Source organism: Podarcis pityusensis, assembly GCF_964106645.2.
Source record: "Podarcis pityusensis genome assembly, chromosome: 4".
Classification (NCBI taxonomy): domain Eukaryota; kingdom Metazoa; phylum Chordata; class Lepidosauria; order Squamata; family Lacertidae; genus Podarcis; species Podarcis pityusensis.
Window position 1 is genome coordinate 84409223 of NC_138027.1, and position 20704 is coordinate 84429926.

The 20704-nt window shown below is 40.5% G+C and overlaps 1 protein-coding gene and 1 long non-coding RNA gene across 3 annotated transcripts in view; both read right to left on the reverse strand.

The window, feature by feature from the left end:
• The window catches only part of PCCA (propionyl-CoA carboxylase subunit alpha), a 234330-nt gene that overhangs the window by 120613 nt on the left and 93013 nt on the right, over window positions 1-20704 (reverse strand). For both annotated transcript variants that reach the window (XM_081003052.1, XM_081003051.1), the window contains exons 14-16: window positions 20195-20269; window positions 13707-13775; window positions 12156-12231 (exon numbers count right to left, since the gene is read on the reverse strand). In XM_081003052.1, coding sequence (XP_080859178.1) covers window positions 12156-12231; window positions 13707-13775; window positions 20195-20269 — 220 coding nt within the window. The remainder of the gene's footprint in view (window positions 1-12155; window positions 12232-13706; window positions 13776-20194; window positions 20270-20704) is intronic.
• LOC308476451 lies at window positions 5261-6406 on the reverse strand. Its single transcript, XR_013985910.1, has 2 exons — window positions 6327-6406; window positions 5261-5960 (listed from the first exon to the last, which is right to left on the reverse strand). It is a non-coding gene; the product is annotated as an uncharacterized lncRNA (long non-coding RNA).

The window sequence follows — 20704 nt, forward strand, 5'->3', positions numbered from 1 at the left end:
GTTTAACCCACAGCGCCACCGGCATCACATAAATGCTGCAGAGGGCTGCCAAAAAAGGCCTCTGGCTGATCCTGCACCAGACCGTGAAACAATGAAGGCTGTTGGAATGAACAGCCAGTACGAACTACCAAAACATTTTATCTCCAAAACAGAACTGAAGCAACAATTTATCAACAACTTTAAATAATGGGGGAAAGAGGGGGAGGAATGAAGAGATTTGCCCATATGTCCTTTATCACCGGAGTCTTTATATTTATCATGGAATCATACACATTGTAAAAAATTATACATAAATGGTATGAATGTGGTGATCTACAAGTCATAGAATTTAATTAGTAAAATTCAGAATAAGCCTGACTGTTGTACCTCATCATTCATGGGAAACATTCTTCAGTGTAAATATTTACTGACACTAAACATATTCTGTGTTGATTAGCCCTTTTTACAATATTAAGCTTCTGTCAACTTGACATTCACAAAACACAAATCTGCATTTATCCATGTAAACTTAATTGGTGTCCTACATGTCTCTCCATAGATAAACAATTCAATATATTTAACTTGCTGAGAATTTTAATTGTGTTAAGTGGAATGGAAAGAACTTTATTTGCATAGTTATTAGTTGCAAAAGCATTAAATTCATTTTTATGAGAGATTTAAATTGCATAATGATAATTGAGCTTTGCTGCTTTGAAAGACTATCTTAGAAATGAACTGTACATGTTAGCATTTAATAGGCATTCCATTTTATTCAAATAGTACTAAAGGGAAAAAGACAAGAGAATTAAGATCTGTTGCATTCAGCCTCTTGAAAATCATTACGAAAAATAAGTGAAGGAAAAACAACGTTCAGTGCCAACAATGTAAATCCATGTTCACTGCAAAAATGTCGTGCTTGAATCAATGTGCCATTTGTCAAATATAAACATACAGCCCATATCGCTTGGACCTCTATGAAATAAGCTTATGGAAGATGCATTTGATTTTGTAATTATATTCAGGTTGACATCCTTTTAAAATTTCAATACAACTTACACTTAACTCTCAAGACTGCAACAGTAAAGGTAAAGGGACCCCTGACCATTAGGTCCAGTCATGGCCGACTCTGGGGCTGCGGTGCTCATCTCGCTTTATTGGCTGAGGGAGCCGCCGTACAGCTTCCCGGGTCATGAGCTGGGATGGAGCAATGGGAGCTCACCCCGTAGCAGGGATTCGAACCGCTGACCTAGGCTCTGTGGCTGCAACAGTTGTTGTTGTTTAGTCGTTTAGTCGTGTCCCCCTGGACCAGAGCACGCCAGGCACTTCTGTCTTCCACTGCCTCCCGCAGTTTGGTCAAATTCATGCTGGTAGCTTCGAGAACACTATCCAACCATCTCGTCCTCTGTCATCCCCTTCTCCTTGTGCCCTCCATCTTTCCCAACATGAGGGTCTTTTCCAGGGAGTCTTCTCTTCTCATGAGGTGGCCAAAGTACTGGAGCCTCAGCTTCACAATCTGTCCTTCCAGTGAGCACTCAGGACTGATTTCCTTAAGAATGGATAGGTTTGATCTTCTTGCAGTCCATGGGACTCTCAAGAGTCTCCTCCAGCACCATAATTCAAAAGCATCAATTCTTCGGCGATCAGCCTTCTTGATGGTCCAGCTCTCACTTCCATACATCACTACTGGGAAAACCATGGCTTTAACTATACGGACCTTTGTTGGCAAGGTGATGTCTCTGCTTTTTAAGATGCTGTCTAGGTTTGCCATCGCCTTTCTCCCAAGGAGCAGGCGTCTTTTAATTTCTTGACTGCTGTCACCATCTGCAGTGATCATGGAGCCCAAAAAAGTAAAATCTCTCACTGCCTCCATTTCTTCCCCTTCTATTTGCCAGGAGGTGATGGGACCAGTGGCCATGATCTTCGTTTTTTTGATGTCGAGCTTCAGATCATATTTTGTGCTCTCCTCTTTCACCCTCATTAAAAGGTTCTTTAATTCCTCCTCGCTTTCTGCCATCAAGGTTGTGTCATCTGCATATCTGAGGTTGTTGATATTTCTTCCGGCAATCTTAATTCCGGCTTGGGATTCATCCAGCCCAGCCTTTCGCATGATGAATTCTGCATATAAGTTAAATAAGCAGGGAGACAATATACAGCCTTGCCGTACTCCTTTCCCAATTTTGAACCAATCAGTTGTTCCATATCCAGTTCTAACTGTAGCTTCTTGTCCCACATAGAGATTTCTCAGGAGACAGATGAGGTGATCAGGCACTCCCATTTCTTTAAGAACTTGCCATAGTTTGCTGTGGTCAACACAGTCAAAGGCTTTTGCATAGTCAATGAAGCAGAAGTAGATGTCTTTCTGGAACTCTCTAGCTTTCTCCATAATCCAGCGCATGTTTGCAATTTGGTCTCTGGTTCCTCTGCCTCTTCTAAATCCAGCTTGCACTTCTGGGAGTTCTCGGTCCACATACTGCTTGAGCCTTCCTTGTACAATTTTAAGCATAACCTTGCTAGCGTGTGAAATGAGTGCAATTGTGCGGTAGTTGGAGCATTCTTTGGCACGGCCCTTCTTTGGGACTGGGATGTAGACTGATCTTCTCCAATCCTCTGGCCACTGCTGAGTTTTCCAAACTTGCTGGCATATTGAGTGTAGCACCTTAACAGCATTATCTTTTAAAATTTTAAATAGTTCAGCTGGAATACCATCACTTCCACTGGCCTTGTTATTTGCAGTGCTTTCTAAGGCCCATTTGACTTCACTCTCCAGGATGTCTGGCTCAAGGTCAGCAACCACACTACCTGGGGTGTACGAGCCATCCATATCTTTCTGGTATAATTCATCTGTGTATTCTTGCCACCTCTTCTTGATCTCTTCTGCTTCTGTTAGGTCCTTACCACTTTTGTCCTTTATTATGGTAATCTTTGTACGAAATGTTCCTTTCATATCTCCAATTTTCTTGAACAGATCTCTGGTTCTTCCCATTCTGTTGTTTTCCTCTATTTCTTTGCATTGCTCGTTTAAGAAGGCCTTCTTGTCTCTCCTTGCTATTTTTGGAAATCTGCATTCAATTTCCTGTATCTTTCACTATCTCCCTCGCATTTTGCTTGCCTTCTCTCCCCCGCTATTTGTAAGGCCTCGTTAGACAGCCACTTTGCTTTCTTGCATTTCCTTTTCATTGGGATGGTTTTCGTTGCTGCCTCCTGTATAATGTTGCGAGCCTCCACCCATAGTTCTTCAGGCACTCTGTCCAACAAATCTAAATCCTTAAACCTGTTCCTCACTTCCACTGTATTTTCATAAGGGATTTGATTTAGATTGTATCTTACCAGCCCAGTGGTTTTTCATACTTTCTTCAGTTTAAGCTTGAATTTTGCTATAAGAAGCTGATGATCTGAGCCACAGTCAGCTCCAGGTCTTGTTTTTGCTGACTGTATAGAGCTTCTCCATCTTTGGCTGCAGAGAATATAATCAATCTGATTTCGATGCTGCCCATCTGGTGATGTCCATGTGTAGAGTCGTCTCTTGTGTTGCTGGAAAAGAGTGTTTGTGATGACCAGCTTGTTCTCTTGACAGAACTCTATTAGCCTTTGCCCTGCTTCGTTTTGATCTCCAAGGCCAAACTTGCCAGTTGTTCCTTTTATCTCTTGATTCCCCACTTTAGCATTCCAATCCCCTATAATGAGAAGAACATCCTTCTTTGGTGTCATTTCTATAAGGTCTTGTAAGTCTTCATAGAATTGATCAATTTCAGTTGCTTCAGCACCAGTAGTTGGTGCATAAACTTGGATTACTGTGATGTTAAAAGGTCTGCCTTGGATTCGTATCGAGATCATTCTATCATTTTTGAGATTGCATCCCATTACAGCTTTCGCCACTCTTTTGTTGACTATGAGGGCCACTCCATTTCTTTTGCGGGTTTCTTGTCCACAGTAGTAGATATGATGGTCATCCGAACTGAATTCGCCCATTCCCGTCCATTTTAGTTCACTGATGCCCAGGATGTCAATATTTATTCTTGCCATCTCATTTTTGACCACATCCAACTTACCCAGGTTCATGGTTCTTACATTCCAGGTTCCTATGCAATATTTTTCTTTACAGCATTATGTGTTAAAGATTACCTCAGTCCCACAAAATTCTATGGCTTTTAGCAACAGCTCCTTAGCATGCAGTGTTAAGGGAGTGCTTGAACAGGCAGGAGAGGGATCAGCCGGGGGGGTGGATTTGCATTGGGGCATCAGCAATAGGAGAAGGATTAACCTCTTCCAACACACGGTGCTCCCCTTCCCCCTCCAGAAGCCAAGGTGCTGCTCTTAATAATAGTTGCTTTTACTGCTAGCACATGCACAAGTAGTCAGAAACGGATTAACCAGGGGTCAGCAAACTTTTTCAGCAGGGGGCCGGTCCACCGTCCCTCAGACCTTGTGGGGGCCCGGACTATATTTTGGGGGAGGAAAAGAACGAATTCCTATGCCCCACAAATAACCCAGAGATGCATTTTAAATAAAAGAACACATTCTACTCATGTAAAAACATGCTGATTCCCAGACCATCTGCGGGCCGGATTTAGAAGGTGATTGGGCCGGATTCGGCCCCCAGGCCTTAGTTTGCCTACCCATGGATTAACGCATTCAGCATCTACAGTGGCCCTTGACAATTATAAAGAGGTGTACCACAATGGAAAAGTTTATTAGGTACATGCAAGAGCTTGTGGAACTCCCCCGCCATCATTCTCCCTTTCTTTGCTGCAGCTCTTAATGTTCCCATTGTGCTCTCTAGAAACTTTTTTCTTTTTAAGGTTACTGGAGGATTTGTTTCCTGAAAAAGTCGGAAGCCTTGCTGCACAAGGAGGGTTCACCACTGAGGCCCCTAGATCAAAAGCTAACTGAGCTAGTACAAATAAATTGATGGTACCTCTGCATATACATCAATATACATATGTATCAATATGCCTAACAAAATTGCTTTTTCAGGTACAGAAGCTGGACGTGCAGTGCAATCCTAAGAATGTTTATTACAAGTAACCCCAGTTTTCAATACAGGAGCTTATGCTCCAGTAAGTGTATTTGTGATTTCTGCCTTGTGGAGCTAAGAGGGCTTTGGCTGGGAGGGTTCCCACCCATCCTCATTTAGTTTCACTGGCTACGACCCACTGCCAGGAAGAGTTCAGACTATTTCATAAACAAGAAGCATGAAATTTGTGCAGAGGCAAGAAGCAAGTACTCAAAATAAATTCTTCTTCAATTCCTTTTCCTGGCATTTCCCCCCAGACTATTTTCTTATACTTTCCACACTGTTCCCACTACCACAGCTACACTTTATTTCTATTTAATCTACTCTGGGTCAGGTACAGCCTTATTTCATATCTCCTTTTCTTTCTCCCTACTGTTAACCTCTCCTGCCCCCAAAGCTTCTGTTCTTTGAAATTTCTGTTTTTGTCTTCTCTTCTTCTTTTCTTCACTGTGCCCTGTAGTAATAATTCCTGATCTGCACCCCAATTGTTTTCAGCGCAGCTTCCATTCTATGATCTGCAACCAACGAAAGAAAGCTTGCTTTGATTTACCCCGGGTCTGTATTCCAACAGATTTAATGAAGATATATGTCTGTGCAGAGCAGGGGTCATGGGTGTGGAAACTATGAACATGTCCTACCCCTTCTAAAACACCCAAGTATAAATGGCCTGAAATTGAGGCTACATTCCCAGCAACAAGTGCAATACCATGGGACTATATGCTTTGGAAAGGCACTCAAGGTCAATTGTAACTTGTCATGTTCTTACTACAGGCTGATACCAAATTGTGTCTACAATGGTATCTGTCACAGAATTTCCTTTCCTCCCCCCACCCCTGTCTATTAACTATCCTGGTACAAATATTCACGAGGTTTCCTTACATGTGCACTTCATCATCTCAGAAGGGCAGGCTTCTGTTTTCAATTATTTTATCTCAAATGCTGTATGTGCACAATTGCATCCATGTACCTATGTGCCTATGATGGGGGGGGGTGCTGTGGGTTAAACCACAGAGCCTAGGACTTGCCGATCAGAAGGTCGGCGGTTCGAATCCCCGCAACGGGGTGAGCTCCCGTTGCTCAGTCCCAGCTCCTGCCCACCTAGCAGTTCGAAAGCACGTCAAAGTGCAAGTAGATAAATAGGTACCGCTCCGGCGGGAAGGTAAACGGCGTTTCTGTGCGCTGCTCTGGTTCGCCAGAAGCGATTTTGTCATGCTGGCCACATGACCCGGAAGCTGTACACCGGCTCCCTCAGCCAATAAAGTGAGATGAGCGCCGCAACCCCAGAGTCGGCCACGACTGGACCTAATGGTCAGGGATCACCTTTACCGTTTACCTATGTGCCACAGTAACTATGTGCATGTGTGCCACAGTATATTTGATGAGAGTTTGCTGAAAGGAGAGGTGTGTGGAGCATTGAACAAGAACCACCGCCAGGGTCTGAGTTCTTGATATAGCTTCCATTCATTTTATTATTATTATTATTATTTGAAATTAATAGATTAACTTGCACAATGGTCCTCAACCCTTGGCCTAATTCTATGCAGGGGAGGGAAGCTTGGAGAAGGGGGCGGAGCACTTTGAACAGGCAGTATCTCCGGCAAAAGCAATCTATCTCTTCTCCAGTAGGCTGCAGAAGGTGGAAGAAGAGGGAGGAGGATGGGAGAAGTAAACAATCATTGTGGCCCTGCCTGCCTTTGGTCCGGCCCCACTTTCCACCAGTTGCAACTCTGCCCACCATTAGTTTGCAGCTCCCAACACAGCAGGGAAATGGTTCCCTACACCTGGCCTATATCAATAACGCACATTTGTTCTTAAGGTAAAGTTAAAGTTACCCCTGACCATTAGGTCTAGTCGCGGACGAACTCTGGGGTTGCACGCTCATCTCGCTCTATAGGCCAAGGGAGCTGGCGTTTGTCCACAGACAGCTTCCGGGTTATGCGGCCAGCATGACTAAGCCACTTCTGGCGAACCAGAGCAGTGCACTGAAATGCCATTTACCTTCCCGCCAAAGTGGTACCTATTTATCTACTTGCACTTTGACGTACTTTCGAACTGCTAGGTTGGAAGGAGCTGGGACCGAACAACGGGAGCTCACCCTGTTGCGGGGATTCGAACCACCGACTTTCTGATCGGCAAGCCCTAGGCTCTGTGGTTTAGAACGCAGCGCCACTCGTGTCCCCCTACATTTGTTCTTAAGATACCTCAAAATTTTGCATAAAAAACAAAGAAAGAGTACAAAATGTAATGCAGTCTGTACTTTCTATGGCTGATCAAACAAAAAAAAAATTGTCTTGTTGTATATTTACCTCCAATCTACGGAGAAAGGTTTTTCTTTTCCTCTAACACTATATTCTAGAGGTGTCCCCCAAATACAGAATCAGGGGGCTTTCTAGAGCAGGAATGCTAAAGTAATGTATCTCGCTGTGGCTTGGTTGCAAATAATTTTGAGGACAAAATCACTTGCATCCACTTGGATCTTGATTCCGCCATTATAGCAGGTGAATCTCAAGGGGTGTCCAGAGCACTCTCTAGTCCTGTTGTACTGGATGAATTTCAGTCAGTAAGGCCTGAGGATATGGACAAGGTGCTTGGATCAGTCACTTGCGCTCTGAACCCTTACCAATTTTATTCCATATGCTCTTTAACACCTACATGAAACCTCTAAGTGGGGTAATATTGTTCCAAGGCTATTGTTTTATTATGGCCAGAGGGCATTACATTGAATCTTAATTCTGTAAAGGTGTTCCACTAAGGAGCTACGGCAATTTCATCAAAATAGCTTTTTGAAGATCTGACTTGATGTATGGATACATTCTAGAAAATCCTGAATAATGGATACTTAACTTATCAGTCAAAGAGTCCCATACATGAAAAGTCTTAATTGCAATGTAGACATCAATTAGATCTAAGTCAACTGGCCATCCAGATCTCTAACAAGTGTACATAAAACAGCTACTTGCTTTTGAAAGTTTAAGGGAAAGCCGCACACTTTAGAAACCAAACATGAAGATGGCAAAGTTAGCCATCTTACGAAAAACTTAAAAGCTAGACTTGTATCCTGGCATAGATTAAGTACAAATAATAGTATTTGTACTTAACAATATAAAATGCTCTTCATTTTCTGGAATAATGGCATTTGTTATGAAATTAAACCAGACTCAGATAAAGCCAAGATGGGCCATTTCGGGGGTAAATTATAATAATTATTATTTATTACATTTGTATACTGCCCTGCATAAGCAGATCTCACGGCGGTTCACAACTTAAAATTACAAGATAAATTAAATACAAGATAAATTACAGTAAATTAAGCCTGGTTCCCCCCCATGTTCCTGTCAGACATTCTCCTGGGGAATTTGAATAACTGGCAGGAGAAACATGACTCAATACTCAGCCATGATAGGGGGGGGGGGCAGGAGATCAGTGATCTTTTCTACAAGGGCTACGAATATATTTGGGAGGATTTCATTACATTGATGTCATTCATCGAGAGCAGGTATGAGCTACTATAGACTTTTGAGTCTTTACAGTAACAGCAGCAAACACAAGTCCCCCAGCAGCACAAAACCTAGGCCAGACACTTTTTGCAAAATTATCACCATATTAGCAGGGTTCTACTGTGTCACTAGCCAAGGGATTAGCTAAGGAAAACCTGACTCTAGTTGGCACACCTCCCAGAATTCCTTGCCCAGAAATCCAGAATTTTCCACAGGAGCATTTTTGGTTTTCAACATTTGACACTTTTATGTTATATGCCAAAGAAAGGAAGGGTGGAGATTCTGTCTTTGATGCATAATGATACCATGATCTCAGACTATGTTCGTTCCATCCACATTTTTTCCCATATCGTTGAGGATTCTAAAGAAAAAATTCACAACTCATTTGTGGATGAAGTAAAGATTACAGGACACATTAAGCCCTACTCATCACTCCTGTCGCTGTGTGTGAAATCTCCTACAAATTCAGTAAAGTGTCGTGTTCAGAATAAAGCAGGCAAAACGGTAACATTCATGCTGACTAAGCACAATTGTGCTATTTTGTTCATCTGAATAACTTATCTTCAGTAAAGGGTATGCTTTTCTATTGCCAATTAAAAAAACTACACAGGCTTGAACACTTTGAAGATTTTTAATTACCCTAAATAAAACAATGTAAGGCAATGTAAAAGAAACTTGTCCTCTGAATTTGAAGGCAATAATGCATCTGAATGCAGTGGTGCCTCGCAAGACGAAAATAATTCGTTCCGCGAGTCTTTTCGTCTTGCGAAGCACGGTCCGTCGCAACTGCGCCTCTTCAAGCGGCTTTAAGAAAAAAGCGCAAGACGTTTCCGTCTTGCGAAGCAAGCCCATAGGGAAATTCGTCTAGCGAAGCAACGCAAAACCGAAAAACCCTTTCGTCTAGCGAGTTTTTCGTCTTGCGAGGCATTCGTCTTGCGGGGCACCAATGTACCAGTTGCTGGAAGTCACAGGCGGGGAGAGTGCTCCTGTGCTCGGATCCTGCTTGCTGGTTTCCCCCACAGGCATCTGGGTGGCCAGAATGCTGTACCAGATGGGCCACTGGCCTGGTCCAGCTGGCTCTTTTCATGTTAATTCATGATGCATTCCTTCCACACAGGCTACAGGCTACATCGATTCAAGAATGCAAACCCTTTCCCCCATGCACTTGGTTCTCCTTGACTATTAAAATATTTTGGTTATTTGATCCAGAATGGACATGTGCTATAAAATATAATCAAATTCAAAGATTTAACTAAAAAAAATCACAGGTATTGCATCCAAGTCATGTGCAAAAGTAGGCCCACTGAAATAAATGGACAGGCTAGTCATGCCAAACACCATTTATTTCAATGAATGGCATTCAACATTAGTCCAACTCAGAGCAGACCCACTGAAGTTACTGGACATAACTTAGATTCATTAACTTTAATGGGTCTACTCTGAATGGGACTTTGCTGAATAAAACCCAATGGATCTGTTGTGAATGTGACATAGTTGGATACTACCCATAGTAAAATATATTTTGGAAAAAAGCAGATCCTATTCTTATCCTGAATATTTTTGCTTTACTTTTTGCTCTAGGCAATTTGCTTCTTTTTTAGTCAAATTTAGCAAAATACAATGTACAGCATTCTCCCCTTCATCCAATATTATAGCCACTAACCTCTTATATTTAAAATAATATCACTGGCACGGTATGCTGCTGTGTCTGTAACACAAATCTATCTGCATTTTAAAAAATTAGTGATCTTTAACAGAGCCTTTGGGCTGTTGCAGAATTCAGGATTCCAACCAGTGCCAATCAGAGTTAGAAAAATCGGAAATATGTTTTGCAAACTGGAACAGTCAACAGAACATGTAGCTTTACTTTGGTTCAGTTACTGAACCACTCTTTTTAAAATTTCCACGCAATATAAACATACAATCCTATTTTAGAGTTTATACTCCCAATGGAATATTCTTCAGTTAGGAAAATCCTTAAGGCACTTTTGGGAACACAAGTTTGATCCCAGGCTCCAAACGTGCTCTAATATGTGCACTGAGTTCCAAGCAACAATGGGCTTCCCTTTCACTCCAACATCAGACACAAACCTGCAGTTGACACCAACATTGTAGTGATTTAGGAACTCAACATGTGCCAAAAAACCTTAGCTCCCATGTGCATGAGGGTCAGGGCAAGTATGTTTTATATTAGCACTAAAAATAAAGCCAGATATTATTTTGGCTATTCTTGCGCCTTTGGCCAAATGCTGCGTTCCGATTGTGTATGGAACTGAGAATCTTTGTGATTCAGATGACAACTGTCCAATTGAGCCGCATTTTTACAGCAGACAAAAAAAAATGCTGTACACCTAAGAACCACGTTAGAAAAACAAGAAAAGGTAAGAAGTACAATTTCGCCAGGATTTTTCAGCATTTGGATGGATTTCATTAAAGTCAGAAAGAGACTTGTTGAAGCTCTCAGGTTACTGGTCTCTTCTTTCTGTGAAAAGGTCACATAAGCAGTGGAGAAGTGGGAAAGGGGAGCGGGCTTTCTATATTTCTTTCTTTTAATGCACTGATTTATTGGAGTTTAGCAATGGGGGTTATGTGGAAAGACATCAAGCAACTGGAAATCCTGCAGTGTTGGATTTACACGGTTATCTCTAATGGAGAAAAGTAAACCTCAGAAGGAGACAACTTGCTTTGAGAGATGAGGAAAATGACACTACTCCACCGAAATCCTGTTTCTAAATATTATCCCATCACCGTCTTTACCAACTGGTAGGCAAACACTAATAAATACACATAAAAAGAATTGGGAGAAGGAAGGAATATACATTATTTGCATGTGACTGCAAATGTCATGTTATACCCTGGCCTGCATTCCATAAACATTTTTTATCAGAAAGTACACCTTCCAAACTTACAGGTTACTGCTAAAATGCCAACTTTGAAGCAATAGCTCTTTCCACATGTGACCGTTTCCTAGTGGCAGTTTGATAACATCAACATCAAAAATAAATCAAAGCTGAAGGAAAAGACAAGCTAATAAAAACAGTAGGCGAGGGGGAAATTTTCATATTACTTACAATATAGCAAAGGCTACATGCCACGGCTCAAACAGGACAGAATGAGGAACAGAACTCTGGGAGCTAAGAAACTGTGGGCCAAATAATCAGAACTGCCAGATATAGGGAAATAGGAGGTCTAATTACTTTTATTTTTATTTTGCAAAACGTATATATCATTTAATTGTGCTAAAATCTCTATACAGCTTAACATAAACATTTAAATTATTCAAAACTTTAAAAAATAAGTAAAATTGACAGTAGAAAGATTCAAACACATCCACACCCACATGCCTGAATAAGCTTACCTGGATAAAATGTTTGGAGCAGGCATTGAAAAGAGTCAATTTTCTGGCACTGGTATAATCTAGTGTAGCTATTTTACATATACAGTTATTTATCTGGTAAGAAAACTGTGTCACTTTGTGTAGTATTAAAATTTTAAGAATGCAAAATAGTAAAATGTGTAAATTAAAGCAGCCTGATGTGCCACAAAACAAACAAACCAAATATTTTTTTCTTAATTTAACACAATTTTCCTTGAATTTGTCAAACTAACATTTCCAAAGCTTTTTCATAGACAATTGCATTAGAATCCCGTATTATTGAATTTACCTCTAATAACGTAACTATCCAAGGCCTCTTCCATTCTTCGCAAAGCTTCAGCTCTATTGGATCCATAGGTGATCAGCTAAAACACACATACACAAAATGATATATAAAAATGATATATAAAAATTTAGGACCATCAAAATATTATTTGGTGGTAGAGGTTTATAATTTTCAGTTTTTAATGCGATTTAAAAATGTTTTTAACACTTTTATTGTTTTATCTCTTGTTGGCCATCCTAGGCACCTTTGGGAGGAATGCCAAGATATAAATTTAGCAAATAAACATTTTGAGACTATCCAATGCTTTCTTTAAAGGTAAGCAAGATGCCGCAAAATCACCATATCCACCACATGTTTAGTTACCTTCATGCCAAATGGTCACTATGGCACATGCCTTTGAGTTGTGTGTATTTCGCACTTTTGATGTGAGCGACAATGAGATCGTTTCTTGGTGAAAAACTGAGACTGAAAGTGGCGGTCTACAAACTCCAGTGTTTCTCCTGCACAGCAAACCTCAGATGGGACTCCTTGCTTTATCAGGGAGTTCAGCCAATGAAACCAGTAGGGAGTTGACTTGAACACAGGTGGTGAAGTATATACAACAAAACAAAAGTAGGAACCCATTTGTGTGATGGCAGTGAAATCGTTCTCTAGCATTAAAAAAAAAAAAAAAAGCTGTCCAGCAAAGCCCTTCTAGGTGGTAACAAGATTTCAACAAGACCCTACAACCCTTGGATATTAGAACCCAAGTAATTATTATTGGTTCAGACCTTGATGCCAATATTGGTACAGTTCCTCCTCTAGTCTTAGTTCCTTCAACTGGTTTCAGCTGATGTGGCCTATGGATATGGGCTTTAAGGGATTCAGCCTGCCACAAGTATTCTTAACCCCTACCCAAACTAAGCCTCCTAGTTGTATATTGTGCTCAAATAGGCTTAGTTTGGTCAGACTGAGTACACACTTCCAGAGTTAACACTAAATACATTACTTCTGGTAAATGAGCCACCATAGCTGCTAGAGGGCTGTAAACCTGTGTCCCAGGCTTTTTTACTCATCCACCCATGTGAAACCAAGGGATGAATTGTTTGTCGGATGTGAAATTTTATTCAGCTCTCTTACTACACTACAAAAACCAGGAAGCATGGGGATCAGGAAACTATGGTTAATTTGATTCTGGTTTAATTGCGGCTCAGAGCAATGGCTCAATGCACTGGCAAAAGTTTTGTTTATATCTTGCTTTGTTTATATCTTGCCTTATTAAACTGAGAAATGATCCCCTGGACACAGCCAGTGTTTTCCCTGGATTTCACAGTATGACAAAGAATTTAAGAATTTCCATCTTTTAACTGTTTAAGGGGGTAGATACACTTTCATTTTTGAATGTTTACCTTGATAAGAAAAAAAGGTTTTTTTGTTATTAAAACCACTTTTACTACTGAAATCCCTGAAGCTATTTTAACCCAAACACCTGCCACATATTTTTGCCTGAAACAGTATAATGTCACCAAACATTATATATAATTTTTTTTAACTAGGGAAAAGTAGTTAACTCACTTTTGAAATCATAGGATCATAATAAATGCTGATTTCACTTCCTTGCTGTATGCCACTATCAACACGTACCTACAAAAGAGTGAGACAAAAGAATATTACCACAGGCAAAAGAAGAGCCAGTGTCAAGAGTCGGCATAGTATGGCAACAGCTCAGGGCCCACAGACTGGCAGAGGGCTGACTTCAGACGATGGTCCAGTTTCCTGTTTCACAATGGGAGAGGTGTCCAGTTGCAGCAAAAAGTATGCACACAAATTCACACTCTGCTGCCTCCTCTAAGCACACTCCCACTAAGATATGAGAGATTGCCTCAAAAGCCCCTGTAGCAATTGCTGAACCTCTAGGGCAAACATCTTGTTTCTTGTTGGGACTTGGGAGAAAGGGGCACAATAATGTACTCCTTGGAATACAAGTTAATTACTGCAAAGCTCCTTCTTGGCATCTCGTAAACTGGGAAATGGATGCCTGCCTCCAGAGGTCCATGTAATCATACATCTCCTAGTTTGGAAGAATCCTTCATGCTCCAAGAAGCCAAAGGGGGGGCTTGGCCTCCCAACATCATGATGGCCCCAAAATATCTCTTCCAAGAGGAAAATGAAGTGTGTTTCAGAGAACTCTGAGAGACAGCAAGGTCACATTTCTGCTGGGAGGAACTTCTGGAAAAAGCAATGCTATAACTCTCCTGCGGATTTTTAATCCTCAATGGGGCTAAAAGGAGTACAAAACAGTTTCTGTTGTGTCCTTCCCAATGAGTGGGTAAAATGGAGACTTAATGCGGATGTAATAAGTGTGTGTGTTTATAAATAAAGTGATTGGAGGAAGAGTATAGAATGTAAGAGTGTAAAAGTGAGCAAAGACAAGAACAGAGTGGTGTAGGGGTCAAGGAGACAGAGCTCTGATGAGGAGAGAGAGCTGTATAAGGCAGATTCAACAAGTAAAGAAGAAGTGAGGGGGGAATGTTCCACAAAAAAAACACAGTCATGGGCAAGTTATCTTTGTTAGCAGTCCATCGGCCAACATTATTTCAGTTTACAAACCTTCCTAGAAGTATTTATATGCTGACACTCTTCTTTCTCTTCAAAGTCCAACTTTAAAAATAAGACATTTACAGAGGACCGGGTTTTGCAATTCTCAGATCTAGAATTTTCGTTGTCCAATTTAACTAGTGCCCCACCAAAATGCCCATGTAACTGATATATTGCATCAAAACTTTACGTAAATGCATCATCTGGGCCTCACCCCAGAAGGGCTGCTGCAGAAACTTTAAAGTTCTGCTTATCAGCTCTATAGAAATACCAATACTCTAGCTTTCATGTCTGCAACACTTTCTTTTTCTTCCTCACTCTCATCTGTAGCATATTTTTCTTCTGATGATAGCATTCCCCTGAGGATTTAATGTTTACACAGCTTTTTCCATGGCTTTGCTTTATAAGGATACAGCTGCAATTAAAGTTCTGATTCTGCAACTCTTGTGGAGGGAGGAGGGGAAAAACACACACAGGGAGACAAGATATGTCTTTGAAGAACCTGATAGCTGTTAGTCAGCCAACAAAATTCAGTATTACTGTTGATCTTTGTTTTCTTCTCTTGGTTTGATTTCTGCAAGAGTGGCACTGAGGTTATCCATATAAAAGTTTCAAAATGACTAATTCCTGAATAAATATTTGTTAAGATTGTTGCTTTTGAAATCTGGATAGCACACTACTCACAACAGCAACAGGATAATTCAAGACCATTCTGGTAATCTTAAAAAGAAACACCAAATGAGACTTGCTGCAGTGGAAGAGGTTTAATATGAAATACTCTGCTTGGGTTTGGCAGGGAGGGGGAAATGGGGCTTAGAAACTCCCTTCAATCTTCACCTGGGGGAAGAAACCCTTGTAATAAAACAGCAGCTCATCTGTCTGCAGCAAGGCAGAAAGAGGTCAACCCAACGGCTGTTAGGCTTTTAGATTTTAATTTAGGCAATTATCAAGGGGCCAGATGTAGAACCTCTTGTCTACAGTATCCACATGAGGTCACACTGATGACTTTATTATCCAAATGACATGTCCTAATAGGCTTTATTCTCTGCAATGAAAACTGCATCACATTTTTTTCCTGGTAGAAAAAAAAAGATAAACAGTGCCTTTATCATAGTAAGAGTACGTCTTCATTAATGCAGGCTGCATAACTGTAATGGCAGTTGTCAAGCACTTTCATCAGAAAAATCTCAAAATATCTCAAAGATACTCAGTAATCAGCATGATGGTTTTAGCTATCCCCATGCCATGGAGGAAAAGAAAAACAGGAAGTATTGAAAGGTCATGAGCATCGTTGTAGAGAAGGAAACTGATTATGTGAGGTGTTTTGTATCATTGTCAATTTAAAAAAATTATCACCTAAATAGAAACCTAACCAAAACAAGCTAAGGTTGGGAAAAGTTCAGCCTTCCATCACCAGCAATGTAATGTTTGCAATCATCAACCTTTCCTCCCCCAAATATCCACAATAGGAACTATCAGAAACAGGTCAAGAAACTGCAGAGAGAAGAAGGCATAATTCCACAAGAAATACAGAATTAACGTCTCATTATATTTAAGACTCAAAAGCCTTGCAGCAAAATAGTGGCCACAGTTTGGTATCTACATGAGTTTGGGGCTCCAAAAATGCAAAATTATTGTTCAGGCTTAACATATCAGAACTTATTCATAAACATGAATACATTATTCATAAACAAGATTGTCAGTTAAGTTCTTCAGAAACACCAAATATTGCATACCATGTTTGTACATTCACAGTCTTTTTAGGTTCCCATGCTATCTATGCTGTCTACTATTCTAACACAAGTTGCAAACTAGTACAACGTACTTTTAGACATTTAGCTGTTCTTTATATACAGAGAACAGGGTGAAATTCCTGGCGACATCTCTCTCCGGCCTTGAATTTTTTTTTTTAAACCTCTCAATTCTTCTGACTCACAACAGCAGTAGCTTCTTTTCTTTAGCCACAAGATGTGGAAATAAATGGTTAGAGAGGGTCAAAACTGACAATAACTAAAAAGAAATAATAAGCCAGTTAACAATCTGACTGCGCACAGCCTCCATGCACAATCTGACAACAGTGTTTCACTGTGTTACCTAATTCTCAGTGTAGAATATTCCTCTTATGTAGCTCAAGCCAATACTGAATTCATTCTGTCCCATATGGATGCCTAGGTGTCTGTTCAATACAGGAACTGTCCACAATTAGGAGGATGATAGAAATCTAGAGCATTCTGCTTAAAATCATATTGGGGAAACAAATGCACGTTTATGATGGAGCAAGGTGACAGTTATATCAGCACACCACCAGAAAGCAATTAATTATGTCCAAATTGCAGGCAAACATGTTCACTGTAGTATGCTCTATTCACAAAAAATAGCTCCTTTTGTTGCACTTGTAAATCTGGCTATTTTGAGTTATAAAAGCAGCCACTGCCTATGCGGTTATTCAGTTAGAATGATAAAAAGAATGTGTGTTTCTGTATGCTTTGGGGCAAGGAACTTAAAACACAAATGCATCAAGATCAACACTACGGCTAAAATAAAAGCAGATGGGCTGGCCTCTCCACAGCTACAGTATGAGGTGTGAGGCAAGGTCCATACATAATGGAGATGGTTACAACACCACCACAGAAATGGATAGATAGATGAGTTTTGCATCATGCACACACAAGCAATGACACCACATCAGGACTCAAGTTCTCTGTTTCATACCAGATGTGTAGGAATGAAATGCTGGTAGTCAAATTGTAAGCCAAAACTATTTCAACTAATTTGTACATGCCGTCCCTCTTCCGCTTCCCCATTCTTATTACTTCATGTGTGCCAGGGCTGAGATCCAGCAGTAAACAAGCTACTTTAGACCCTCCTTAAGTAAAAATATCTAGAAGCACAAGGTATGACAGCTATCATTTATAGGAATGGCCAATAATGGAATTCAACGTTAAGGCATAATGTAGTGTCTTATTCCATGCCTTCCTTTCATCATGCACTGTCTACATCAGTGTTTCTCAAACTTGGGTGTCCAGGTGTTTTTGGACTACAATTCCCATCATCCCTGACCACTGGTCCTGCTAGCTAGGGATGATGGGAGTTGTAGTCCAAAAACAGCTAGAGACCCAAGTTTGGGAAACACTAGTCTACACCTTCAATTTAAAGCATAAACAAACATCCCATGTCAATGCTCCTATGCCAAAGGTAAACTCACAGAGCAATACACGCACCCAAAACCTTCCTCTGAGAAGCTGGGCTTACAATAAAATGTTGCCGCATGGAGCACGTGCTCAGTGTTACAGTCATTCAGTCCTCCTCACTACTCCTTTCTTATTCCCTCCCACCAGCCTTGCCATCCCTGCCCACAATAAACAATCAGCACTCCATAGCTGTAGGGCATACTCAGTTCAAGTTGGGGAGTTTTGGGGACTCCATCCACAACTCAGGGCTTGTATTTTATTTTATTTCAATTATTATTCTTCTGCAACACTTGAGGTTCCCGCAGACCAGCTGATACCTCCTCTTGTGTGTGGATGGTGTCGTTTTGGTCACATAAAGATCCACATTTACTTCTGAACATTAAAAATAAGAGTGAATTATCGTGTATTAGAAAGAAAATGCTATGGCTTTTGCCATATAATTCAACTTTCTGAATCAAATAGCTTCCCACAGTTGTCAGATTAATGTCTTCATTTCGAAAGTTCTCTTTGAGCATAAAAAAAGACAAGCAAACAGTTTGCAAACGGGGGGGGGGGAGAGAATCACTGCTCTGTTTTTAACAAAATGGTGGCACTACACAGAAAGAGAAAGGGAAAGGCCCAGCCACACTGTATGAGATCCTCAAAACCATTACTCTTAGGCTTCCAGGATAATTAAAATTTCTTCCCTCAGTACCACGATGGGCCACGTGAATCTATCAGGCATCTCCCACCCTTCATTTTCAATTCACCTCTCCCCCAAGCACAAATCCCAACCCGCCATGTCTACCTGACAAGTGACAGCCCAATCTGATTAAATGCTTGCAAAGGAGAGGACTCATGGGCCTCCATGACAGGCCAAAAGTGATCACCATGGAGATACATAATTACAGCTGTCAACGCATCTACTGTCCTGCTGGCATCAATTTGATTGCTCCCAGCAATAATGATAGACAAAGCTTAGTATGCACTCTCTTGCACCCAATCACTTTGTCTATTCCGTGGTCCATTTAGCTGACATGCAACATTCGCACAAGCAAATAACAGCAGTAAGCAGAACATTTAAGGCATTTTAATTGTTTTTTTTTCTTTCTCTGGATGGCTCACAAGTGCAAATGTTATTACATAAAACTCCTGCTGCAGCATTAATTGAAGAAAGATTTGGTGGGACAAAGACTGTAGGGGGTACAGTTTGTCCATTATCACTTGTACTTTCAACAGGTCTCATGTTTAGAAAATTGCAAATTGCAAAAACTTGCAAGGGCAAAATATTTGACATCCTGTTAGCTATTACAACATGGTGAAAAACCTCAACCTGCCCCCAGAGTAATTACTGAAAATTATTTCTTAGTTCATTTGGGTTTCATTAAATATGCTTAAGATACATTCCCTCTGTAATAGCTGGGGTTTTTTTATCTTCCATTCAACATCACATAGTGCCTGCTAAACCTTGACAATTTGTATTTCTCCTTTTAAGCTTTGAACACAGCATGGAGCCTTAAAGCCCAAGAAAGGGTCAGCTCCTCTCTAGGAAGCATATGGGCAAAAACAATTTAAGAAGTGAAATAAATCCTATATCCAATAACATCACCAAATTTAGGATCCGGCCTGTAATCTTATGCCATTTTTTCCATGCAAGTAATCATGGTAAATCATCATATTCACAGATGGTATCGGCTTGTCATTTCACAAAGCCGACACCATGCCATATATACACACTTATTACTTTGACTACCTTGATTATACAGAACAGAAGAGATGCCCTTGTCTTTTTTGTGCTGGTTGTTAAACAACCACTCTAAACAGACAGTCTACAACACTGAAATGTGTAATAATCACTTTTCATCAACTGTAGTAAATTGCGTTTGGTCTCTAAAGCTTGAAAGCTAAACAAATAGGACCACTCCTCTTTGGGGCATTTAGCACTTTGCAGGGACAGGCAATTGAACATTTTATTTTGCAGCTTGATCTTCTAGTTATAGTTACTGCTGCTCTAAAAACCAGGATTATAGGAGAGATATCGCAAAAGTATAAATAATGGGTTGATAGAATAGCTCCCTTTTTAAAAGCCAATTCCTATTTCTTTTTGACTGGATCGTATTTCTAATTACTACAAGCTAACAGAATCTAACTCCGTCTCCCTTAGTTAATAAACGAGTTTAAGGTGGCTTGTTTTAAGCAGCACTGAACATGAACGACTTCTAGTGAATTCAATGAGATCTGTGGTTTCTTAGTGCCTGTGAAAATGAGAAACAAGGAAACATAAGAATTACTTACATTGGGCACATGCAGCGGCTCTTTGTACTGAGACAATCTACCAATAGATGGCAGACCAAAAGATTTGTAGGGATCCTAAAATGAAATTCAAACACAGGGAGGTATTAACTTTGTAAGACAAAGCACAGGAAACAAGGTTAAGTCACTGGGAAGCCAACGGTTTCCTCCACTTTAATTTTCAACCAACTATATTTTGTTTTCAAAATGACTTATTTTGGGGGGATATGAATTTGCTTCTTCCATTCAAGTCATGGAAGGTTTGTTAAAGCTAAAAACCTTCCTGCTGTGCCTTTATTAAGCCAAGGGCAATCTTTCTAAGAGAAGGCACAATAGTAGGGGCACAGACAGAGAACAAAAACACATAACACAAAAAGAAAATCCGAAAAAAAACACAGACGAGCATTCAAGCTTCAATGTTTTCAGGATCACAACCCAAATAATTCACTAACACTTAATATATTTAAGGAACAACATAGTGCATAAATGCATGATTCTGCGGTGGTCAGTATG